This window comes from Oncorhynchus gorbuscha, linkage group LG07 (assembly GCF_021184085.1).
Source record: "Oncorhynchus gorbuscha isolate QuinsamMale2020 ecotype Even-year linkage group LG07, OgorEven_v1.0, whole genome shotgun sequence".
Taxonomy (NCBI): domain Eukaryota; kingdom Metazoa; phylum Chordata; class Actinopteri; order Salmoniformes; family Salmonidae; genus Oncorhynchus; species Oncorhynchus gorbuscha.
The window spans coordinates 16521392-16542328 of record NC_060179.1 but is presented as its reverse complement, the minus strand read 5'-3'; the positions used below and the strand labels follow the sequence as shown (position 1 = coordinate 16542328).

General features: G+C 45.0%; 1 protein-coding gene across 5 annotated transcripts in view; it reads left to right on the top strand.

The window, feature by feature from the left end:
• Nucleotides 1-20937, top strand: part of LOC124039547 (phospholipid-transporting ATPase IB-like) — a 105806-nt gene that overhangs the window by 5976 nt on the left and 78893 nt on the right. Inside the window, exons 1-13 of one of the 5 annotated variants that reach the window (XM_046355634.1) lie at nt 2165-2305; nt 7557-7701; nt 14221-14320; nt 14543-14641; nt 14926-14971; nt 15788-15828; nt 16868-16941; nt 17133-17202; nt 17318-17445; nt 19792-19903; nt 20080-20248; nt 20543-20670; nt 20763-20840. In XM_046355634.1, the coding sequence (XP_046211590.1) occupies nt 2260-2305; nt 7557-7701; nt 14221-14320; nt 14543-14641; nt 14926-14971; nt 15788-15828; nt 16868-16941; nt 17133-17202; nt 17318-17445; nt 19792-19903; nt 20080-20248; nt 20543-20670; nt 20763-20840 (1236 nt within the window). In that variant the 5' untranslated portion in view covers nt 2165-2259. Of the gene's footprint in view, nt 1-2164; nt 2306-6714; nt 7045-7125; nt 7420-7556; nt 7702-14220; nt 14321-14542; nt 14642-14925; nt 14972-15787; nt 15829-16867; nt 16942-17132; nt 17203-17317; nt 17446-19791; nt 19904-20079; nt 20249-20542; nt 20671-20762; nt 20841-20937 lie in introns of those variants that run through there. The other 4 variants (XM_046355636.1, XM_046355637.1, XM_046355635.1 and 1 more) reach the window with 4 other exon arrangements.

Sequence of the window (20937 nt, the reverse complement as noted above, 5' to 3'; positions counted from 1 at the left end):
TCAATGGTTTAACTTGGATCAAACATTTCAGGTAGCCTTCCACAAGCTTCCCACAATAAGTTGGGTGAATTTTGGCCCATTCCTCCTGACCGAGCTGGTGTAACTGGTTTGTAGGCCTCCTTGCTCGCACACACTTTTTCAGTTCTGCCCACAAATTGGCTATAGGATTAAGGTCAGGGCTTTGTGATGGCCACTCCAATACCTTGACTTTGTTGTCCTTAAGCCAGTTTGCCACAACCTTGGATGTACTGTATGCTTGGGGTCATTGTCCATTTGGAAGATCCATTTTCGATCGTTTTAACTTCCTGACTGATGTCTTGAGATGTTGCTTCACTATATCTACATAATTTTCATGCCTCATGAGGCCATCTATTTTGTGAAGTGCACCAGTCCCTCCTGCAGCAATGCACCCCCACAACATGATGCTGCCACCCCCATGCTTCACGGTTGGGATGGTGTTCTTCGGCTTGCAAGCACCCCTCTTTTTCCTCCAAACATAACGATGGTCATTATGGCCAAACAGTTCTATTTTTATTTCATCAGACCAGAGGACATTTCTCAAAAAAATCTGATCTTTGTTCCCATGTGCAGTTGCAAACCGTAGTCTGGCTTTTTTATGGCAGTTTTGGAGCAGTGGCTTCTTCCTTGCTGAGTGGCCTTTTAGGTTATGTCGATGTAGGACTCATTTTACTGTGGATATAGATACTTTTGTACCTGTTTCCTCCAGCATCTTCACAAGGTCCTTTGCTGTTGTTCTGGGATTGATTTGCACTTTTCGCACCAAACTATGTTCATCTCTTGGAGACAGAACGCGTCTCCTTCCTGAGCGGTATGACGGCTGCGTGGTCCCATGGTGTTTATACTTGCGTACTATTGTTTGTACAGATGGACGTGGTACCTTCAGGCATTTGGAAATTGCTCCCAAGGATGAACCACACTTGTGGAGGTCTACAATATTTTTTTCTGAGGTCTTGGCTGATTTCTTTTGACTTTCCCAATGAGGCAATGAGTTTGAAGGTAAGCCTTGAAATACATCCCCAGGCCATGACATAATTTTCTGGAATTTTCCAAGCTGTTTAAAGGCACAGTCAACTTAGTGTATGTAAACTTCTGACCGACTGGAATTGTGATACAGTGAATTATTGTAACGGCTCTCTTCCTCTGACGAAGAGGTAGAATAAGGATCGGACCAAAATGCAGCATGATGATTATTCATGATAGATTTTAATGAAGGAAAAACTAACATGCAGGAACTACAAAAATAACTAAATGAAATAACATAAACTGAAAGAGCCCGATCTGGTGCAAACACAAAGACAGGAACAATCACCCACGAAACACTCACAGAATATGGCTGCCTAAATATGGCTCCCAATCAGAGACAACGAAAATCACCTGACTCTGATTGAGAACCGCCTCAGGCAGCCATAGACTAATTAGACACCCCACAAAACCCCAAGACAAAAAACACACCACAATAACCCATGTCACACACTGGCCTGACCAAATAAATAAAGAAAACACAAAATACTAAGACCAAGGCGTGACAATTATAAGTGAACTAATCTGTTTGTAAACAATTGTTGGAAAAATTACTTGTGTCATGCACAAAGTAGATGTCCTAACCGACTTGCCAAAACTATAGTTTGTTAACAAGACATTTGTGGAGTTGTTTAAAAACTAGTTTTAATGACTCCAACCTAAGTGTATGTAAACTTCTGACTTCAACTGCATATGTAAATAAAGCACACTAACTTGTGACCCATGCATATGCACATGGCATGAATTAACCATGCACATAGATGCATGCATGTGTTTCAGTTGACTGTTGGGTTGGGTGAGAGTGAGTGACAGAGGGTGAGCAGGCGAGTAGTTGGGCCATTGCATGTGTAAATGCATTGCCACTAATATTTTTTTTTTAGCTTTGTGTGAACGTGTGTATGGGAGTGTAAGTGTGTGTCTGTGCATGCGTGAACAGTACAGTATATGTGATTAGGTATAAATGTATTATCCTGTCTCTGGTCTCACCTGTAGGATTATCAGTGTATGGATTAGCAGGTAGAGGAAGTTGCAGAGCAGACAAAGAGAGGATTACTACTCCAGCTTGTGCTGTAGGAAAGAGGCTTTCACTCCTCTACTAATTGTTCACTCCATCGTCTTGGTAACTGGACCCACTGGCCACCCCAGCAGACCTGCAGGTCAACCTTGACCAGGGAGTAAACGACCTGGCTAGAGGTCACCTTAGGAACAGGGACAGCCATGGAACCTCGTAGGGGTCAGACGGTCAGACGGCGCTGCTCTGTAGGTAATGCTTTCCTGTAATGGGCGGGGCAACGAATCAACACAGGGAGACTGGGGGGCGATGGGGGAACCTCTGATTCACCAAGAAGTTTTCAGAGGGTGGGACCTTCAAGTGGGCTGTCTGAATTTGTAGTTTGCTTATTTTTAGTCACATGGCTGACTTTGTATGCCTGTTTTACAGATAGTCAAAACCATAAGCCAAAACAAGAAACACTGAGCGTCGCTATCCGACTGTCACATTCAATTGGTGGACATCATAATTAGGACTGCAGCGGTCACAAAATTTAGTTATGCTTGACAATCACAGGCTATAACTGCCGTTCTCACGGTATTTGACCGTTAATTAACATAAACACATTTAGCATCTCTTGGCTTCCACTGATGCAGACCTTTGGAAAATCTACTTTTTAAAAAGTATAATAAATACATGTAATATAGCCTACACCTTCACAATAAATCCATTATTTATTTTAGACTGGTCTAAAGAAACATGATATGAAGAAAATGTAGTCTATTTCAGAAGAACAGAATAGCATACTCTGAGTTGTCTTTATGTTAGGTCCTGATCTGGCTATGCCATATGGCTGTGGGCTACACTATTTCATTTAGCAGACAAGATTAGCTTTGAATTCCATGGCATTATTTTATAGTTTGAAGAATACAACTGAACAAAGCTGAATAAAATAGAAAGGATCTTTTCTCCAATGATTTGAGGGAGTGTGCACATTCATTGTTGAGCAGTTAACAAAAAACAGGTACCCGTATATGCTTAATTTAGAGTTATTTATGTAATGTTAGTTGTGATACAAAGGTTGGGCTATAAGTTTAGATGATTAATACATTCTAAGGCTGCATGACACGACTCTAATGATGATTTGAAAAAAGTTGCATGAAAGGCATGAGCTCTGCTTTGTTTTTTTTGTGCAGGCTGCACACACTTCATCAGTCTCTCATTCACAATTTGACAAGCACTTGATAATACCTCGGATTTCCTGGCGCAAGCCCCTTGTGTGGCTGCAATGCCTTTTTTCCGCGTCGAGTAGCCGTTGTGACCTTGGGCCGAATATAATCATTTTAATTCCCTCTCCCTTTGTGCTGCGTGCTTCGACTCACATCCCACTCACATGGCTCTCCATCACGTGATTGGGTCTTTCTCACATGCTGCAAGTGAAGACATACACATACGCATGCGTCCTATCCATTTCCGAGGCGCATATTGAAGATATTAGAACTGTCCACATTTACTTTTCGTTACCCAACAAGATGAGTAGGCCTAACGAACAGCAAAAGCACTAGCTTATGTCAATCTACTATCCCACAGAGTACAAAAGTTGCCCGATTCTGTCCTAGAAATAAATATTCCAAACATAGTTTGTGGGATGCGATCGATCCCACATGAATACAACCACTAGCATCAAAAAAACTTTTTTACGCTATAAGGCTGACGCAACACATCAGAACGTTTAGCTTTACATTTTTTTATAAATTATTGGGCTATTTTTTCACATTACAAGAACAGCAATGGTTAAAATATCTAATCAAAAAAATATCTAATTTAAAAGGTTAAAATATCTAATCAAACTCTGAATCAATTACATTAATTTGGGGACAGGTCGAAAAGCATTAAACATTTATGGCTAGCTAGCTAGCTAGCTTGCACTTTCTAGCTAATTTGTCCTATTTAGCTAGCTTTCTGTTGCTAGCTAATTTGTCCTAAACATTGCGTTGTTATTTTATTTTATTCTCTCATTTTGTCTGTCATAGTTGAAGTGTACCTATGATGAAAATGACAGGCCTTTCTCATCTTTTTAAGTGGGAAAACGTGCACAGTTGATGGCTGACTAAATGCTTTTTTGCCCCACTGTATGTATATATATATACACATATATATATACACATAGTACCAGTCAAAAGTTTGGACACACCTACTCATTCAAGGGTTTTTCTTTATTTTTACAATTTTCTACATTGTAGAATAATAGTAAACACATAAAAACTATGAAATAACACATATGGAATCATGTAGTAAGCAAAAAGGTGTTAAACAAATCAAAATATATTTTATATTCGAGATTCTTCAAAGTAGCCCCCCTTTGCCTTGACAGACCCAAGTTGAATGGTTCAAGTTTGTTGCAGGCAGGCCATTTGTAGCCAATGTGATTTACAGGATATTTATTTTTATATCAGGATACTTTCTACCTGCAGGCTGCAGTGTTTGTATTATTTGGCTTTATCGGCTATTTTTACATATAGTAGTTGGCAATAGAAGTGACTTTTTAGGTTTGTGTCATTTTCATTTAGATATAATTTTGATTAACCACATGACAATGATTTTGAGATACGAAGACGTTATTATAAATTAAATGAAACTATTCCATGAAAATGTGCATATGAAAACCATAACTGGCACACAGTTCGGTAGAAACGGTAAGATAAATTGGAAAGTTTGATGAGAAATGAGAAAGTTTGCTGACTCCGGGTGTAGCCTATTACTGGAGAGTAGCGGAAGAATCTGAGAAAGCCAGTAGGAGCAGAGGAGGATGGTCTGGACAGGGTTTTTCTTCTGGTTATCTTGATCTCTGGCTCCCTCTTGAGTCATGTGTGTCCTATTTTATCAAACAGTGTGCTTATTAAAGCATCAGACAAGCTCAATGCATACATGGTGTGTGTTTACATATGGAAGAATACACATTTAATAATGTCGACCAAATTGACTTGTCAAAAGAACAGACGACTTTCAATCGACCAATACTTGTTTTAGTCGGGGTCAGCCCTAATCAAAACAAATCATCATGAGGCCCTGTAGCTGTCTTACTCCTTCTCCACTGCATTGTCTTTCACCTTGTTGCATCCTCTGCTAAAAATGTACATTCCTATGTGATCACAACCTCCTCTCCTCCTCTCTCTCCCCAGTGAGCTGTGAGATAGATGGTGGGAGGTGATTTTTTTGGCCTGTTGGTTAAATGGCTACTAATGGTGCGTTCCTCTGCGCAGGCATTTCTGACACATGCCAGATCCTACAACGCCTGGATAGGCATTTTACTTATCAGCTAACCACATATTTTATATCAATCTGTTGCCTAACGACGTGGCATGCAACCATTGGTTGATGCGTGCAACGTCTGAGCAGGGGAACGTGACCACAGTGATCAGTCTGCTCAGATGACCTTTGACCCGTTCGGTCTCCTGTGAACTAGCCCCAGACGACCAGGAGTCTCCCTGCATGAATCTTTATGAGCGGTTGGAACATTTGGTCCTGGATGTCTGCTATGTGTGCAGGATTGTGTTCCAGTCCAGCTCTAGCACCTGATTAAACATGTCCTAAAAGACACTGCATGGTCAATCTGACGTCTGCATTGGCAGTGAAGCATTTACAGGGATACGGCCTCTGCAGTAGTCAGGGCATTCATTCTTCTTGCGCTTCACGGAGCAGCGTTGAGCTGTTGAGAAGGAAGTTGTCAAGGATGTAAGTTTGTGTTTATACAGGACCTCCTGCCCCCACCTACCGTCAACCAATCATGTCAATGCGGATCTCTACCCTCCGCATTGTTACAACATTTGGGAGGCGCCCGGCGATGCGGTACGGAGATCAATTTGGCCTCTGCAAGCCTCTGGAGGGTCCACAACTGCGTCACAACCTCCATACGGAGCCTTCGACCACATTTTCAGATCAAGCATAAATTGTTTCTAAGCCTGCGCACACTGTGACACCTGCATGTGATTCATATGTACATTCCTGCATGCTGGATGCTTACCTGATCTGCCTAACAAGATCTTACTGTCATCTCCACTCCTCCTAGACATGTGTCCCTGTCCCCATTCCAGTGGAAAACAGGAGGTGTATGAATATTGATGCTATCAGGGGCTGTAATGACCATCTGTTCTGCTTTCAACCTGTCATTAGTCACCTAGTCATTTGACAGAGGCTACACACAGAAATAACTTAGCACACAGAGGGAAAGCTCTGCTGCCTTGTGTTATTTTTCTGAATTATTGATGGAATAATGATGGATGTTTTCAATTCCAGCCCCACAAGGCGATCCAAACAGGGCCCAATCTTGTAAGAATTGATTGCCAATTGTATTGCTAGTGAAGTTTGGAGTAGAACCTGAAATTAGTTAGAAATTGAGCTGCAGTAGGGCCAATATTGCAGTTTGTGGCTATGATTTCATATAGTCTGCCCTGAATAGTGAATGTAGTGACTGAATCGTATAAGGCCCCAGGAAACAGTGTGGGAAAATGAGGAACGTGATCTATTGATGGATGACGCGCCCCCTTACAAGTGTAAAATAAACTGGTAAAACAAGCCTGCAAAAAAAATATGCCAGACAGCAGACACTATACCAGCCTCGCTCAGGGGGCTACTGTCCCTTTAAATCCGGAGCCCTCAGCCCGCCCTCTGATGGAAACACCCGTAGTCAAGCCTTAGCGGGAGACTGGGGTGGTTGTCTGGTTTCGGAGCATCATCCAATCCGCGTTGCAGGGAGGCAATTTTTAATGGCCATGCCGAGAAAAAGGCTTTTCTAAACCGCCAAGAGACGGCCCGATGAACCGGAGGTCTGTGGGCTTGGGGTATTCTCACAACCAGGACTCGGGAGCTTACTCAACAGCGAGGCGGAGGGAAAGGAGACGAGTGACGGGCGTGCTCCAGCTGTAGAAAATGTTCCTCCGACGCTCAGTGGGTGTGCGAGTCGTGTGGATCGCTGATTCACCTTGATTTTAAACGAGACAACCACAAAAGAGGTGTGACCCAGTATGGAAGCAGTACCGCGCGATTCATGCCGCGCCGGTTCAGGTTCTCTTGGGTGATAATGCAGGTGCTCTGTGCGCACATAGGACGATGTAACAAGTACCCAATTGTGTTAGATAAACAAATACACAAGGTTTCCGCAACGATAAAATGAGTCAAACCAACGGTGTTTGTTTGAACATAGTACATCCCTCAGCACATTCTATACAGATGGTCCCGTGGGCGTTGAGCGGCTTGTGTGTGTATTGGTGATGGTGCAACAGCATCGAGCGAGGCGAGAGCGCACTGAAAGAAGAGTGGCTGTTTGGAATGGGGAGGGGGAATTCATTGACATCGACCGCCACTCCGCCAGTTTACATCAGAATACAGTTAGCCCTACCTACCTACCTACCTGTTATTTATGCCCTCCGCTGTTTAACTGTAAACAACGTCTCGTATGTCTCTGTCCCTCCCACACACATACTTACCCTAGCCTTATCTTTCTCCCATCAATCGAACCGTGCAGGACCCTCTTGCTCATCCGCCGGCTACCACAAGGCAGATGATGAGATGTCTGGGACTACTTCTCAGGCGGATCCCACAGATGCCACGGCGCGGACGATTCTGCTCAACCAACCTCAGAACACCAAGTTCTGTGATAACCATGTCAGGTAAAATGTAATCTGGCTACAGCATCTTTATCATCAAGTCTGCCTTTCCAGACGGTTTGTGATATTATGATTGCCTACAATACAGTTTGTTGATACTTTTAGGAATTTGTTTTTTAATTCTTGTTTTAGTTCAATTGTTTTTGTGATTGCCAATGGTCTTATTATTGATAGGCTATAGGAGATAATGGGCCATTTACGGAACAGTAAATTATGGTTGTACATTTTAATCAATTCTGTATTAAATGACCTCCGATGATTGGAGAAAGGTATCAACGGGTGGTTGTTTTAGGACTGCCCTGTTAGTGTCAGTCTGAGGAAAGTGCTTCACATGAACATTTAGGCTACTGTCACGTGACCGATTTTAGCATTTTTTTTGCGCATCATATCAAAACATCTTAAGGTTTTTTGTTGAGCTTCACAATCAATTTAGGATATTTTCGTTTGATTTGGACATGATCGGTCCCATGACTTGAATGGGATTTGTGCCACATGCTAAATTGTTAGCATGTGGAAATTTTTGGGGTGAACTATTCCTCTAATCAATAATGACTCATGTATTTTTAAAGCAGGCACTGAAAGAAAGGTAACTACAGAGAGTTAATAGAACTGCCTCAGATGGTAATGGTAGAGATTTAGTAGTCCAGCATGAAATAGAATAGAAGAGGTTCCATACAAAGTTTGAAAGAAATGTGTTTTGCTCAGGAAAAATATCCCCAAATCTAACAAGATCTACAGTATGATCCAGGTCTGGTCACTGGTCATTTTACTCTGTGCTGTCCTGATCAGATGAAGCAAACAACCTTCTCACACTACATTTTAAAATGGATACTCATTCCTTCAATTTGTAAGTCGCTCTGGATAAGAGCGTCTGCTAAATGACTTAAATGTAAAAAATGTAAATGTAATTCAGGAAGTACTCTGAAATTACAATTATCTTCTATGCTTTTCAATTAGGAAAAATTGCAATTTGGCTTACCTTCTGAATTCCCTGGAATTTAAATTGTTCCCAACCCTGGTAAGCAGAGGATCTGGCCTTAACAAATCCAGTCTCTAAAGTGAAAACATTCACAACCAGTTGGTGAATGATTTGGTGTGTGGCTATCTCTCATTGGCAGGGTTCTGGGTAGGGCCCAAACAGAATCTTCATTTGTGTGGAATCTCTTTGACAAACACCCTCCCAGCTGTCGGCTGCATATTCGATGGTGACGACGACACTGGAGCTATAAAGTCCTATAGCTTTGCAGACCAATGTATTGTTTTCCATTTGTTATTACCCCTCAGTGTATTTATGTTGACTTGAGGAGATAGGGTTGAGTTCAGTGGTGTGCAGCAATGTCGGAATGTTCAAATAGAACATTTGTAGAATAGTTATGCTTCTCTGTTATGTAGAATAGGAAATCATGTTGGCTTTATATACCCTACAACTCTATCTGGAACATTTAGGAGACTACGCCCTCCTGAACATTACCCTGCCGCCTATAGAATCCATCAGGTTCTAGTTACGTGGGGCAATCGGCAAACACACCTCACCGATCTGTCTTTACTGTCAGGAGATTCAATTCTGCTCTGAAAGGGGCCTATTTCAGGTCCGTTAATGAGATTAAGGTGGGCCTTCGTCAAATTGTCTCATTGGATCACCAGGCCATTTACTGGCCTGTGATTGGACAGTCTGTCTCTGGAGCCATGCCCTGTGTATGTCTGTGTTTTGTGTTTTAGGGCTTCACTGGTCCTATTGATTACTCTGAGATTAAATTCCTATAGCTCTTTTCCTCTTCCACCCCTTCTGTTTTCCTCTTCCACCCCTTCTGTTTTCCTCTTCCACCCCTTCTGTTTTCCTCTTCCACCCCTTCTGTTTTCCTCTTCCACCCCTTCTGTTTTCCTCTTCCACCCCTTCTGTTTTCCTCTTCCACCTCTTCTGTTTTCCTCTTCTGTTTTTTCCTCTTCCACCCCTTCTGTTTTCCTCTTCTGTTTTCCTGTTTTCCTCTTCCACCTCTTCTGTTTTCCTCTTCCACCTCTTCTGTTTTCCTCTTCCACCCCTTCTGTTTTCCTCTTCCACCTCTTATGTTTTCCTCTTCCACCCCTTCTGTTTTTCCTCTTCTGTTTTCCTATTCCACCCCTTCTGTTTTCCTCTTCCCCCTTCTGTTTTGCTCTTCCACCCCTTCTGTTTTGCTCTTCCACCCCTTCTGTTTTGCTCTTCCACCCCTTCTGTTTTCCTTTCCACCCCTTCTGTTTTCTCTTTTCTGTTTTCTTCCACCCCTTCTGTTTTCCTTCTTCCACCCTGTTTTCCTCTTCCACCTTTCTGTTTTCCTCTTCCACCTCTTCTGTTTTCCTCTTCCTTCTGTTTTCCCTTCCACCCCTTCTGTTTTCCTCTTCCACCCCTTCTGTTTTTTTCCACCTCTTCTGTTTTCCTCTTCTTCCACCCCTTCTGTTTTCCTCTTCCACCCCTTGTTTCCTCTTCCACCCCTTCTGTTTTCCTTTCCACCTCTTCTGTTTTCCTTTCCACCCCTTCTGTTTTCCTGTTTTGCTTCCACCCCTTCTGTTTTGTTTCCACCCCTTCTGTTTTGCTCTTCCACCCCTTCTGTTTTGCTCTTCCACCCCTTCTGTTTTGCTCTTCCACCCCTTCTGTTTTGCTCTTCCACCCCTTCTGTTTTCCTCTTCCACCCCTTCTGTTTTCCTCTTCCACCCCTTCTGTTTTCCTCTTCCACCCCTTCTGTTTTCCTCTTCCACCCCTTCTGTTTTCCTCTTCCACCCCTTCTGTTTTCCTCTTCCACCCCTTCTGTTTTCCTCTTCCACCCCTTCTGTTTTCCTCTTCCACCCCTTCTGTTTTCCTTTCTGTTTTCCTCTTCCACCCCTTCTGTTTTCCTCTTCCACCCCTTCTGTTTTCCTCTTCCACCTCTTCTGTTTTCCTCTTCCACCCCTTCTGTTTTCCTCCCACCCCTTCTGTTTTCCTCTTCCACCCCTTCTGTTTTCCTCTTCCACCCCTTCTGTTTTCCTCTTCCACCTCTTCTGTTTTCCTCTTCCACCCCTTCTGTTTTCCTCTTCCACCCCTTCTGTTTTCCTCTTCCACCTCTTCTGTTTTCCTCTTCCACCTCTTCTCTGCCTTCACTACATGTTTTCTTCACGTCCCTGTGTCAAATCAAATTATATTTGTCACATGCGCCGAATACAACTGGTGTAAACATTACAGTGAATTGCTTACTTAGTCATTTTTTTATTTTTTTAATATATATATATTTTTAAACGGCAGCAGTAAAATAACAGTAGTGAGTCAATGTGCGGGGCGCCGGTTATTCGAGGTAATTGAGGTATTGTGTCTCTGTGTATCTGTGTCCCTTTGTCCCTGTGCATGAGTGAAAATCTCCTCCACCTATCAATCAGTTGCCACAGCAACACAACCACCGTCAATGAATACTTGGCGTAGATGTTGTCCCTAGACACTGCTCTAGGATCAGCTTGAACTCGACAGTTTCCTAACCTTAACCATTAGGAAAGACATGTAAAAACGGACCATACATCAGTCTCTAGGCGCAATCATAACTCATTAACAAACACAGTAACCACAGTAACACTCAGACAACCACCTTAGATCTGTTACATCTCAACATACTGTAATTACCACAACTATAAACTGCCCTGATACCATCACAGCAATTACATGGCCACATTATAAACAAACATTTTTCCACTAGCAACCAACTACTTTATGACAGAACTTGTGTGTGTGGTATCATTTGTCTGTTAGATTAGATATAAGCAGGTTTAATGTGTGAATCAGATGAGGTATGAACACACTGAGGTACCAGAAGTGTGTGTATCTGGGTCAGCAGGTGCTGTTATGTCTGCTATTTGATGTCCTGGTCTTTGTGTGTGACTGGGCTCATCTCCAAGGAGATTTACATGTGATGGAGGATTTAGATACTCTCTTACACACAAACGTACACATAAACACACCCTTGACTTAGCTATATTGGCCAGGATAACGACGGGCCCTGAAGGGAAGGCTGGTAGTTATGTTTGTCTCTCAAAACACTCTTACAGTTGTTGGCTATTATCAATGCTAATAATTGCTGTTGTCTGAGCCATAGAGGTGATTGACTGACAAGTTGAGCCTTCCAAGGCCTCATACAGCCCTATTTGGTCTAAATATAAAGCTTTGAACAGTGACGTTCGGTCCATTTGCAGGAGTGTGAAAGTGTGCAGCCCATAATAGATCCTTGGTAACATTTTACTTGACACCCAACCCCATAACATGTTATGCCGCGGTCATAACCATGTTATAATGTGTCATAACATCTGACATAACTTGTCATAACCTGTCATAAATGGTCAAAACACTGTCATGACCCATATATTTACACCTGTGACATATATTGTGTTATTTTATGGCTGGTTATGACACCTGCATTTATTCAAATGTGTTTTCTCCCTGACAAGAAGTTTCCTTTCGTTTGAAAGTTGGTTTCTTATGTCTTTTGTTGTTGTAATGAATTCTTTACAGTCATGTTTTTTTCTCCATCATATTTTAGATAACTTGTATAAAATACTCTTTATGGCAATGTCATAAATCATTATGACCATCCTGTGTCACTTAACTTGGACTAAGAAAATACACTTCATCATTTGTCTCTTTAATGTGTGGGTCAGATGTGCTTATCTCAACACACTGTAGTACCAGAAGAAGGTGTGTGTGTGTGTGTGTGTGTGTGTGTGTGTGTGTGTGTGTGTGTGTGTGTGTGTGTGTGTGTGTGTGTGTGTGTGTGTGTGTGTGTGTGTGTGTGTGTGTGTGTGTGTGTATCCGGTTCAGCTGTTGCGTCTGTTATTTGATATCCTGGTCTTTGTGTGACTGTGGGCTCGTTGCAGGGAGACGATTTTTTAAGGGCCACGCAGGGAAAAAGTATTTTCCAGACCGCAAGAGACGGGCGATGAAACGGAGACGGTGGAGATCTGTGGGCTTCAGAACATGTTCAAATAACATGAACATACTGTTGACATGTAGGCTATGGTGTAATGGAAGGTCTTTCCTTGTGTGGTGTGTTTTGACACTCTCTTATGTAGGTGTCATAACCAGCCATAATAATATATCCAACCGGTCTAAATGTGTGTCATGACAGTGTTATAGACATGTTATAATGCTAGGTATAGTAAAGTGCCACCTGATCCGGTAATGTTTTGCTGCCTGTAACAGGAATTTCCAGTTGAACAAAAAGGAGGGCCACCGTTGAAAACAGATCAAAATCATTTCAGTTCAATTGCAAGTTGCAACATGCAGCTCCTGGAGACGGGCCTTTTTCTCTTCTAACCAGACACCACTCAATGTTCTCTAAACATCAGCCTGAGAGGATTGTACCAGGTCAAAACAGAAGGCACTGTCGTTGCCTGCTGCTACAGAATCACACAGTATTCATATTGTCATCAACACTATAAGAATCAGTGTGTCCTCGGTCCTTACACCTTCAGGAGCTCTCAGGTCCTTACACCTTCAGGAGCTCTCAGGTCCTTACACCTTCAGGAGCTCTCAGGTCCTTACACCTTCAGGAGCTCTCAGGTCCTTACACCTTCAGGAGCTCTCAGGTCCTTACACCTTCAGGAGCTCTCAGGTCCTCACCTTCAGGAGCTCTCAGGTCCTTACACCTTCAGGAGCTCTCAGGTCCTTACACCTTCAGGAGCTCTCAGGTCCTTACACCTTCAGGAGCTCTCAGGTCCTTACACCTTCAGGAGCTCTCAGGTCCTTACACCTTCAGGAGCTCTCAGGTCCTTACACCTTCAGGAGCTCTCAGGTCCTTACACCTTCAGGAGCTCTCCTTACACCTTCAGGAGCTCTCAGGTCCTTACACCTTCAGGAGCTCTCAGGTCCTTACACCTTCAGGAGCTCTCAGGTCCTTACACCTTCAGGAGCTCTCCTTAGGTCCTTACACCTTCAGGAGCTCTCAGGTCCTTACACCTTCAGGAGCTCTCAGGTCCTTACACCTTCAGGAGCTCTCAGGTCCTTACACCTTCAGGAGCTCTCAGGTCCTTACACCTTCAGGAGCTCTCAGGTCCTTACACCTTCAGGAGCTCTCAGGTCCTTACACCTTCAGGAGCTCTCAGGTCCTTCACTGTTAACGGTATGAGAAGAATCCAGAAGATCCGGTCTAGTGACCATCAATCAGTACACAAAGGAGAGTCACAAATAGAACACTGGAAATCATGTGCATTACAGAAAAGGGAAAACATAAATATGCTAATCATTGTTAATGACTATTAACTTAATATTAACGTTATTCATCTTAAATATTCCCATTTCACCGCCATAGGACATTTTGAGTCTAATTGTGTTGTCTCTGTAATGGGGCTTCATGTGCATCGATCATTTTAGTAGAGATTTTTGAAGAAGGGATTTAAACTCTAGTGACTACCTCTGTGTTACCTTGGACAACATCGAGAAAGTCAAATCAAACTCTCTATTTTTGTCTACCGTATACTCACAGGTGACTAACCCTGTGTTGTGCATGTATCCCTCCTCCTACTTCTCCTTCTCAGTACCACTAAGTACGGCATGCTCACCTTCCTGCCTCGTTTCCTGTACGAGCAGATCCGCCGGGCCGCCAATGCCTTCTTCCTCTTCATCGCCCTGATGCAGGTAGGCCACGCCCAGTACATGTGGTTTACTCTGGAGGGAGCAACGTTCTGGAGCATTCAGATAGAAATGTGTTGACAAGATATGATTCTCTGTGGAGTAGAACTATGAAACAAATCAGCTCTATCCATTACATTTCTATCTGTAACCTGCACTGACAACTTGACCGTGTCTAACCAAACCGTCAGCGTTTCTTCAACATTGTCTCTGCGCTCTTCCTCTCAGCAAATCCCTGATGTGTCTCCTACGGGTCGCTACACCACTCTGGTACCACTTATCTTCATCCTCACTGTGGCCGGGATTAAAGAGATCATAGAGGACTATGTAAGTAGGACGGACATGGGTCAGCAGTCACGGGTCAGCAGTCACGGGTCAGCAGTCACGGGTCAGCAGTCACGGGTCAGCAGTCACGGGTCAGCAGTCACGGGTCAGCAGTCATAGGTCAACGCCTCCGCTGTAGAACAACACCCTGCAGAGTTTATAAATCTCCACCTCTGTCCCAAAACAATTGCTTAGCCGGCACAGTGCCATTCTTGTGCATCTAATGTGAGAGAAAAAGGGAGGGAGACTGGTAAGGAGCTCACCCCCCCCCCCCTGTCTCTTTACAGCAAAGACACAAGGCAGACAACACAGTCAACAAGAAAAAGACCACAGGTATTGGACATGTGTGAAGCCGTGCTAGTCAGTTTCATGAGTGAATTCCATGTAGCTTCTGGGAATAGACAGTTGTGCTTTAGGGAAGAGCAGTAGTATATGACAGGTTTAGGGAAGAGCAGTAGTGTATGACATGTTTAGGGAAGAGCAGTAGTGTATGACATGTTTAGGGAAGAGCAGTAGTGTATGACATGTTTAGGGAAGAGCAGTAGTGTATGACATGTTTAGGGAAGAGCAGTAGTGTATGACATGTTTAGGGAAGAGCAGTAGTGTATGACATGTTTAGGGAAGAGCAGTAGTATATGACATGTTTAGTGTATGACATGTTTAGGGAAGAGCAGTAGTGTATGACATGTTTAGGGAAGAGCAGTAGTGTATGACATGTTTAGGGAAGAGCAGTAGTGTATGACATGTTTAGGGAAGAGCAGTAGTGTATGACATGTTTAGGGAAGAGCAGTAGTGTATGACATGTTTAGGGAAGAGTGTATGACATGTTTAGTTTAGGGAAGAGCATGACATGTTTAGGGAAGAGCAGTAGTGTATGACATGTTTAGGGAAGAGCAGTAGTGTATGACATGTTTAGGGAAGAGCAGTAGTGTATGACATGTTTAGGGAAGAGCAGTAGTGTATGACATGTTTAGGGAAGAGCAGTAGTGTATGACATGTTTAGGGAAGAGCAGTAGTGTATGACATGTTTAGGGAAGAGCAGTAGTGTATGACATGTTTAGGGAAGAGCAGTAGTGTATGACATGTTTAGGGAAGAGCAGTAGTGTATGACATGTTTAGGCTAACGGCTCTGTTGTCATTGTGTCTCAGTTCTGAGGAATGGAGCCTGGCAGACTATCATATGGAAACAGGTACCATTACCCTCATCCTCTCAACAGCCTGTCTGACTAGTGGTTACAGATGGAGCCCACACTTTCCACAACACACCTGAACATGGAAAAAGTCCTAACTAAGACTGCATGGCTCATTCTGTACCTCTACAGAATGTTCTCTGGCATTCTTCTTCACGTTGTTGAGTATCCTTTCTATCTAATGCTGAGCTTGCTCTGACCGAGGGACGTGTCAGACTTAAACATCCAGTAAAGCTACTTGCTGCTCACTGTCACTTTCTCTCTCCCTCTCTCCACCCCCCCCTCTCTCTCCCCCCCCCACCCCCCTCTCTCCACCCCCCTCTCTCTCCACCCCCCCCTCTCTCCACCCCCCCCTCTCTCCACCCCCCTCTCTCCACCACCCCCCACCCCTCTCTCCACCCCCCCTCTCTCCACCCCCCCTCTCTCCACCCCCCTCTCTCCACCCCCCTCTCTCCACCCCCCCCTCTCTCCACCCCCTCTCTCCCCCCCCCTCTCTCCACCCCCCCTCTCTCCACCCCCCTCTCTCCACCCCCTCTCTCCACCCCCCTCTCCCCCCCTCTCTCCACCCCCCCCCCTCTCTCCACCCCCCTCTCTCCACCCCCTCACCACCCCCCCTCTCTCCACCATCCCCCTCTCTCCACCCCCCTCTCTCCACCCCCCTCACCACCACCCCCTCTCTCCACCCCCTCTCCCACCCCCTCTCCACCCCCCTCTCCACCCCCTCTCCACCCCCCCCTCCACCCCCCCCTCTCCCCCACCCCCCTCTCTCCACCACCCCCCCCTCTCTCCACCCCCTCCCACCACCCCCCTCACCACCACCCCCCCCCCCCTCCACCATCCCCCCCCTCTCCACCATCCCCCTCTCTCCACCATCCCCCCTCTCTCCACCATCCCCCCTCTCTCTACCATTCCTCTCTTTCCTCTCTCTCTCTCGCTATTCCCCTGACTCACTTTATCTTGCATCTCTCTCTCTTCCCCCCATCCATTTTCAATGTCATTCTCACCTCATGCTGTTGCATTTCTGTGTCCTGGCCACAAGGTGGCAGTAGGAGACATAGTGAAGGTGACCAATGGGCAGCATCTTCCAGCTGACATGGTCATAGTGTCCTCCAGGTTGGTTTGCGGTCTTGTGTTTTTGTGTGGTCAGTGTTAGTTAAAGTGGTGTTTGATCAGTGTTGTCAGGCTAGTAATAGGGGAGGCATTGAGGGTTGTCACCATTATGTTTGATCAATGATTCAATATTGTCATTTGACTGTTGCATAGATGAATGTTGTGGTAAAGTTGAACTCCATCTCTCTCCACAGTGAGCCTCAGGCCATGTGTTATACTGAGACCTCCAACCTGGACGGAGAAACCAACCTGAAGATCAGACAGGTGAGAGACGCGTGCGGAATGACCCCAACGCTGTGCTTTATCCACCTCCGGAGGAGGAGCTGGTGATGGGACTGTGTGTGTGTAACTGCTCTAACAGGGTGTGTGTGTATTTCAGGGTCTCCCTCTCACAGCTGGTCTCCAGTCTCTGGAGGAGCTGATGGGTCTCTCTGGCCGTCTGGAGTGTGAAGAGCCCAACAGACACCTGTATGACTTCACTGGGACTCTACGCCTGGACAACCAAAAGTACTGATCTCTCTCGCTCTTTCGCTCTCTCTCTTATATTTATATTATTTTGGGGGTTTACTGCCAGGGCCCAGGACTGGCAGTACTGCTCTAGCAGGCCCAGGCTCTGCTGTAGGCCATGTGGTCAAATTTGTCTCCATTCTTTAAGATTGGGGTTATGAGTCCTTGATTCCAGGTGTCAGGGAAATAACCTACACTCAGGATGAAACTGTTTTAATATAACCAGTTGAAATTTTGCACTAGTGAGTTTGAGCATCTCATTTAGGATTCCATCAGGTCCGCATGCTTTTTAAATTTGAGCTGCCTGACGTTTCTTATACAGCTCCTGGTCAGTAATTGGGGAGTCCAGTGGATTTGATTGTGCTTTATAGATTTTTCTAGTCCATTAAACTTCTCATGAATTTGGCGTTGTTCTGCGTTTGCATCAATGTGAACAGTGTTATAAATGGGTCTTCCATATCTCTCCATTTTTCTATCGCTAATTCCAATTTTGCCAGAAGTTGTGTGTGTTTATGGACTCCTACTGTCAGATGCTTGCTGTTGTACTGTGTTTTTTTGGTTCTGAGTGTACTTTTATAGAGTTTAAGTCTCACAGTAATTAAGGCGTAATTCATAATTATTTGGGTCTCTGTGCTTTTGTTTTTCTCCTTGTAAAATTATAATCTGCATCAATCCAGTTGTCATCTGTGGTCTTTGTTGTTTAGTTTTTTTAATCAATTTCAGTTGTGCTTCTTTTGCTGTTTGCCTGAATATGTAGTTGATGTTTTTACTGCCAGATTGATGCCTTCTTCACTGTGAGTGAATGTGGTATCCAGACAGTTATCTACGAGTGTTTTGGATATTTTAGTTACAAGTTGCTTTCTGGTATTTTTCTGTGCTGTTTTGGGCCCAACTGTATGAATGTCTGATGTTGTACAGATTATTGGGCTGTGAATGTCTGATGTTGTACAGATTACTGGGCTGTGAATGTCTGATGTTGTACAGATTACTGGGCTGTGAATGTCTGATGTTGTACAGATTACTGGGCTGTGAATGTCTGATGTTGTACAGATTACTGGGCTGTGAATGTCTGATGTTGTACAGATTACTGGGCTGTGAATGTCTGATGTTGTACAGATTACTGGGCTGTGAATGTCTGATGTTGTACAGATTACTGGGCTGTGAATGTCTGATGTTGTACAGATTACTGGGCTGTGAATGTCTGATGTTGTACAGATTACTGGGCTGTGAATGTCTGTACAGATTACTGGGCTGTGAATGTCTGATGTTGTACAGATTACTGGGCTGTGAATGTGTGGTTGTTTCCCTGTCTGTTCTTTTGAGGAACAATGTCTGATAATTTGGCTGTGATCAGACAGAAGTGTTAGTGGATTACTGGGCTGACAGTGAATGAGCTGAGTTGTAGAGAAAATGTCAGTGTCTGTAATCATATAGTTACTGGGCTGTGCTGATGTTGCCAAGAGGTGAGCAATGTCTGAGTTGTGAATCTCCAGATTACTGGGCTGTGAATGAGTCCCCCAGTAACCTTACCGTTGACAAAGTACAGACCCAGGATGTTGTTCTGGGCTGAGCTGCAATGTCAGATTCCTTCCATTTTGTTGATGTTGTACTGTCACTGTTGTTTCTTACTGGGGTGAGATGGGGTGGGCTGTGAATGTCTGATGTTGTATGGAGGGGTTGTTTCCATGTCTGTTCTTTTGAGGAACAACGTAATGGAGGATCAGACAGAAGTGTTAGTGGCTTGACAGTGAATGAGCTGAGGGGTGGTGTCTGTAATCATATAGTCTACTGGGGGAGGTGAGCAGTAGGTGAATGGTCCCCCAGGGGGTACAGACCCAGGCTTCTACAGAGCTGGGGGTTGCTGTCACTGTTGTTTCTATGGGGGAGATGGTCGTGTATGGGGGGTCGGTGGTCGGGAGGGGTGGCCGGTATGGAGGGGTGGTCGGTGTGGAGGGTGGTCGGTGGGGGGAGGGGTGGTCGGTATCGGTATGGGGGGGTCGGTATGGAGGGGTGGTCGGGGGGGGTGGTGGGGGGGTCGGGGGGGGATGGTCGGTATGGGGGGGGTAAGGAGTATCTCAGTCACTGCTGCTGCGTTGAATTTAGTTTGTTTTTTTACTCACACTCTGTCAATCTTTTCCTCCTGTGTTGATCTTCAGTTGTACAATTTGATTACGTTTATATGTTTTGCTAATTTAATCTTGTCAATCTCACTCTTAGCAACCAGAAGTCAGGAGCTGTTCGTCTGCATGACTGCCTCTCTCTCTCTCTCTCTCTCTCTGAATACACACCTAACATAGGATTGCATCATTTTGAACCTCCACCTGCTCGTCACTGTTCTCTTTCCAGTGCGGTTCCTCTGGGTCCTGACCAGGTGCTGCTGCGAGGTGCCCAGCTCAGGAACACACAATGGGTTGTGGGTATTATAGTCTACACTGGACATGACTCCAAACTGATGCAGGTGAGACATTTCAAGCCTTGGATCAAGCAAATCTGAACTCTAATACTCTAATGAAGGCTGTAGAGTTTGCTGTTCTTCCTCCATAGCGGTCGACTGAGTTCCTGAACTCTGTGCCATTTGGGGTGTATTGTAGTTCCACATGAAGGATGTACTAATGTAGTGGATGTTCCTTCCAGAACTCGACCAAGGCCCCTCTGAAGCGTTCTAACGTGGAGCGGGTGACCAATGTCCAGATCCTGGTGCTGTTCTGCATCCTCCTGGTGATGGCGCTAGTGAGCTCTATAGGAGCCTCCATCTGGAACAAACAACACACTGAGGAGGCCTGCTGGTACCTGTCACGCGCCGGTGAGAATACACACACACCCCTGGACACACGCACCCCTGGACACACGCACCCCTGGACACACGCACCCCAGGACACACGCACCCCAGGACACACGCACCCCCGGACACACGCACCCCCGGACACACGCACCCCCGGACACACGCACCCCCGGACACACGCACCCCCGGACACACGCACCCCCGGACACACGCACCCCCGGACACACGCACCCCCGGACACACGCACCCCCGGACACACACATGCCGTAGTCATTTATTCTTCTTCCATACAACCGTGTGTGTGTGTGTCTACAGGTGACATCTCCACTAACTTTTGGTATAACCTGCTGACCTTCATCATCCTCTACAACAACCTCATCCCCATCAGCCTGCTGGTCACTCTGGAGGTCGTCAAGTTCACACAGGCCCTCTTCATCAACTGGGTATGCACGGACGCAGGCTCGGGTGTGTTTAGAGAGCGTTTGGCTGTCTTTAGATGTCTTTCATCTAACTTCTTCTCTGTGTTTGGTGTCAGGATGTGGAGATGTACTACGCAGAGACAGACACACCCGCCATGGCTCGAACGTCCAATCTCAACGAAGAACTGGGCCAGGTGAGGATGGACTCCACCAATTTTATCATGTTCACATCCGAGCTCAACCAATCAGAGTTGATTCCTGTTGTGAACTGATATCCTTCCTTTTCCCCCT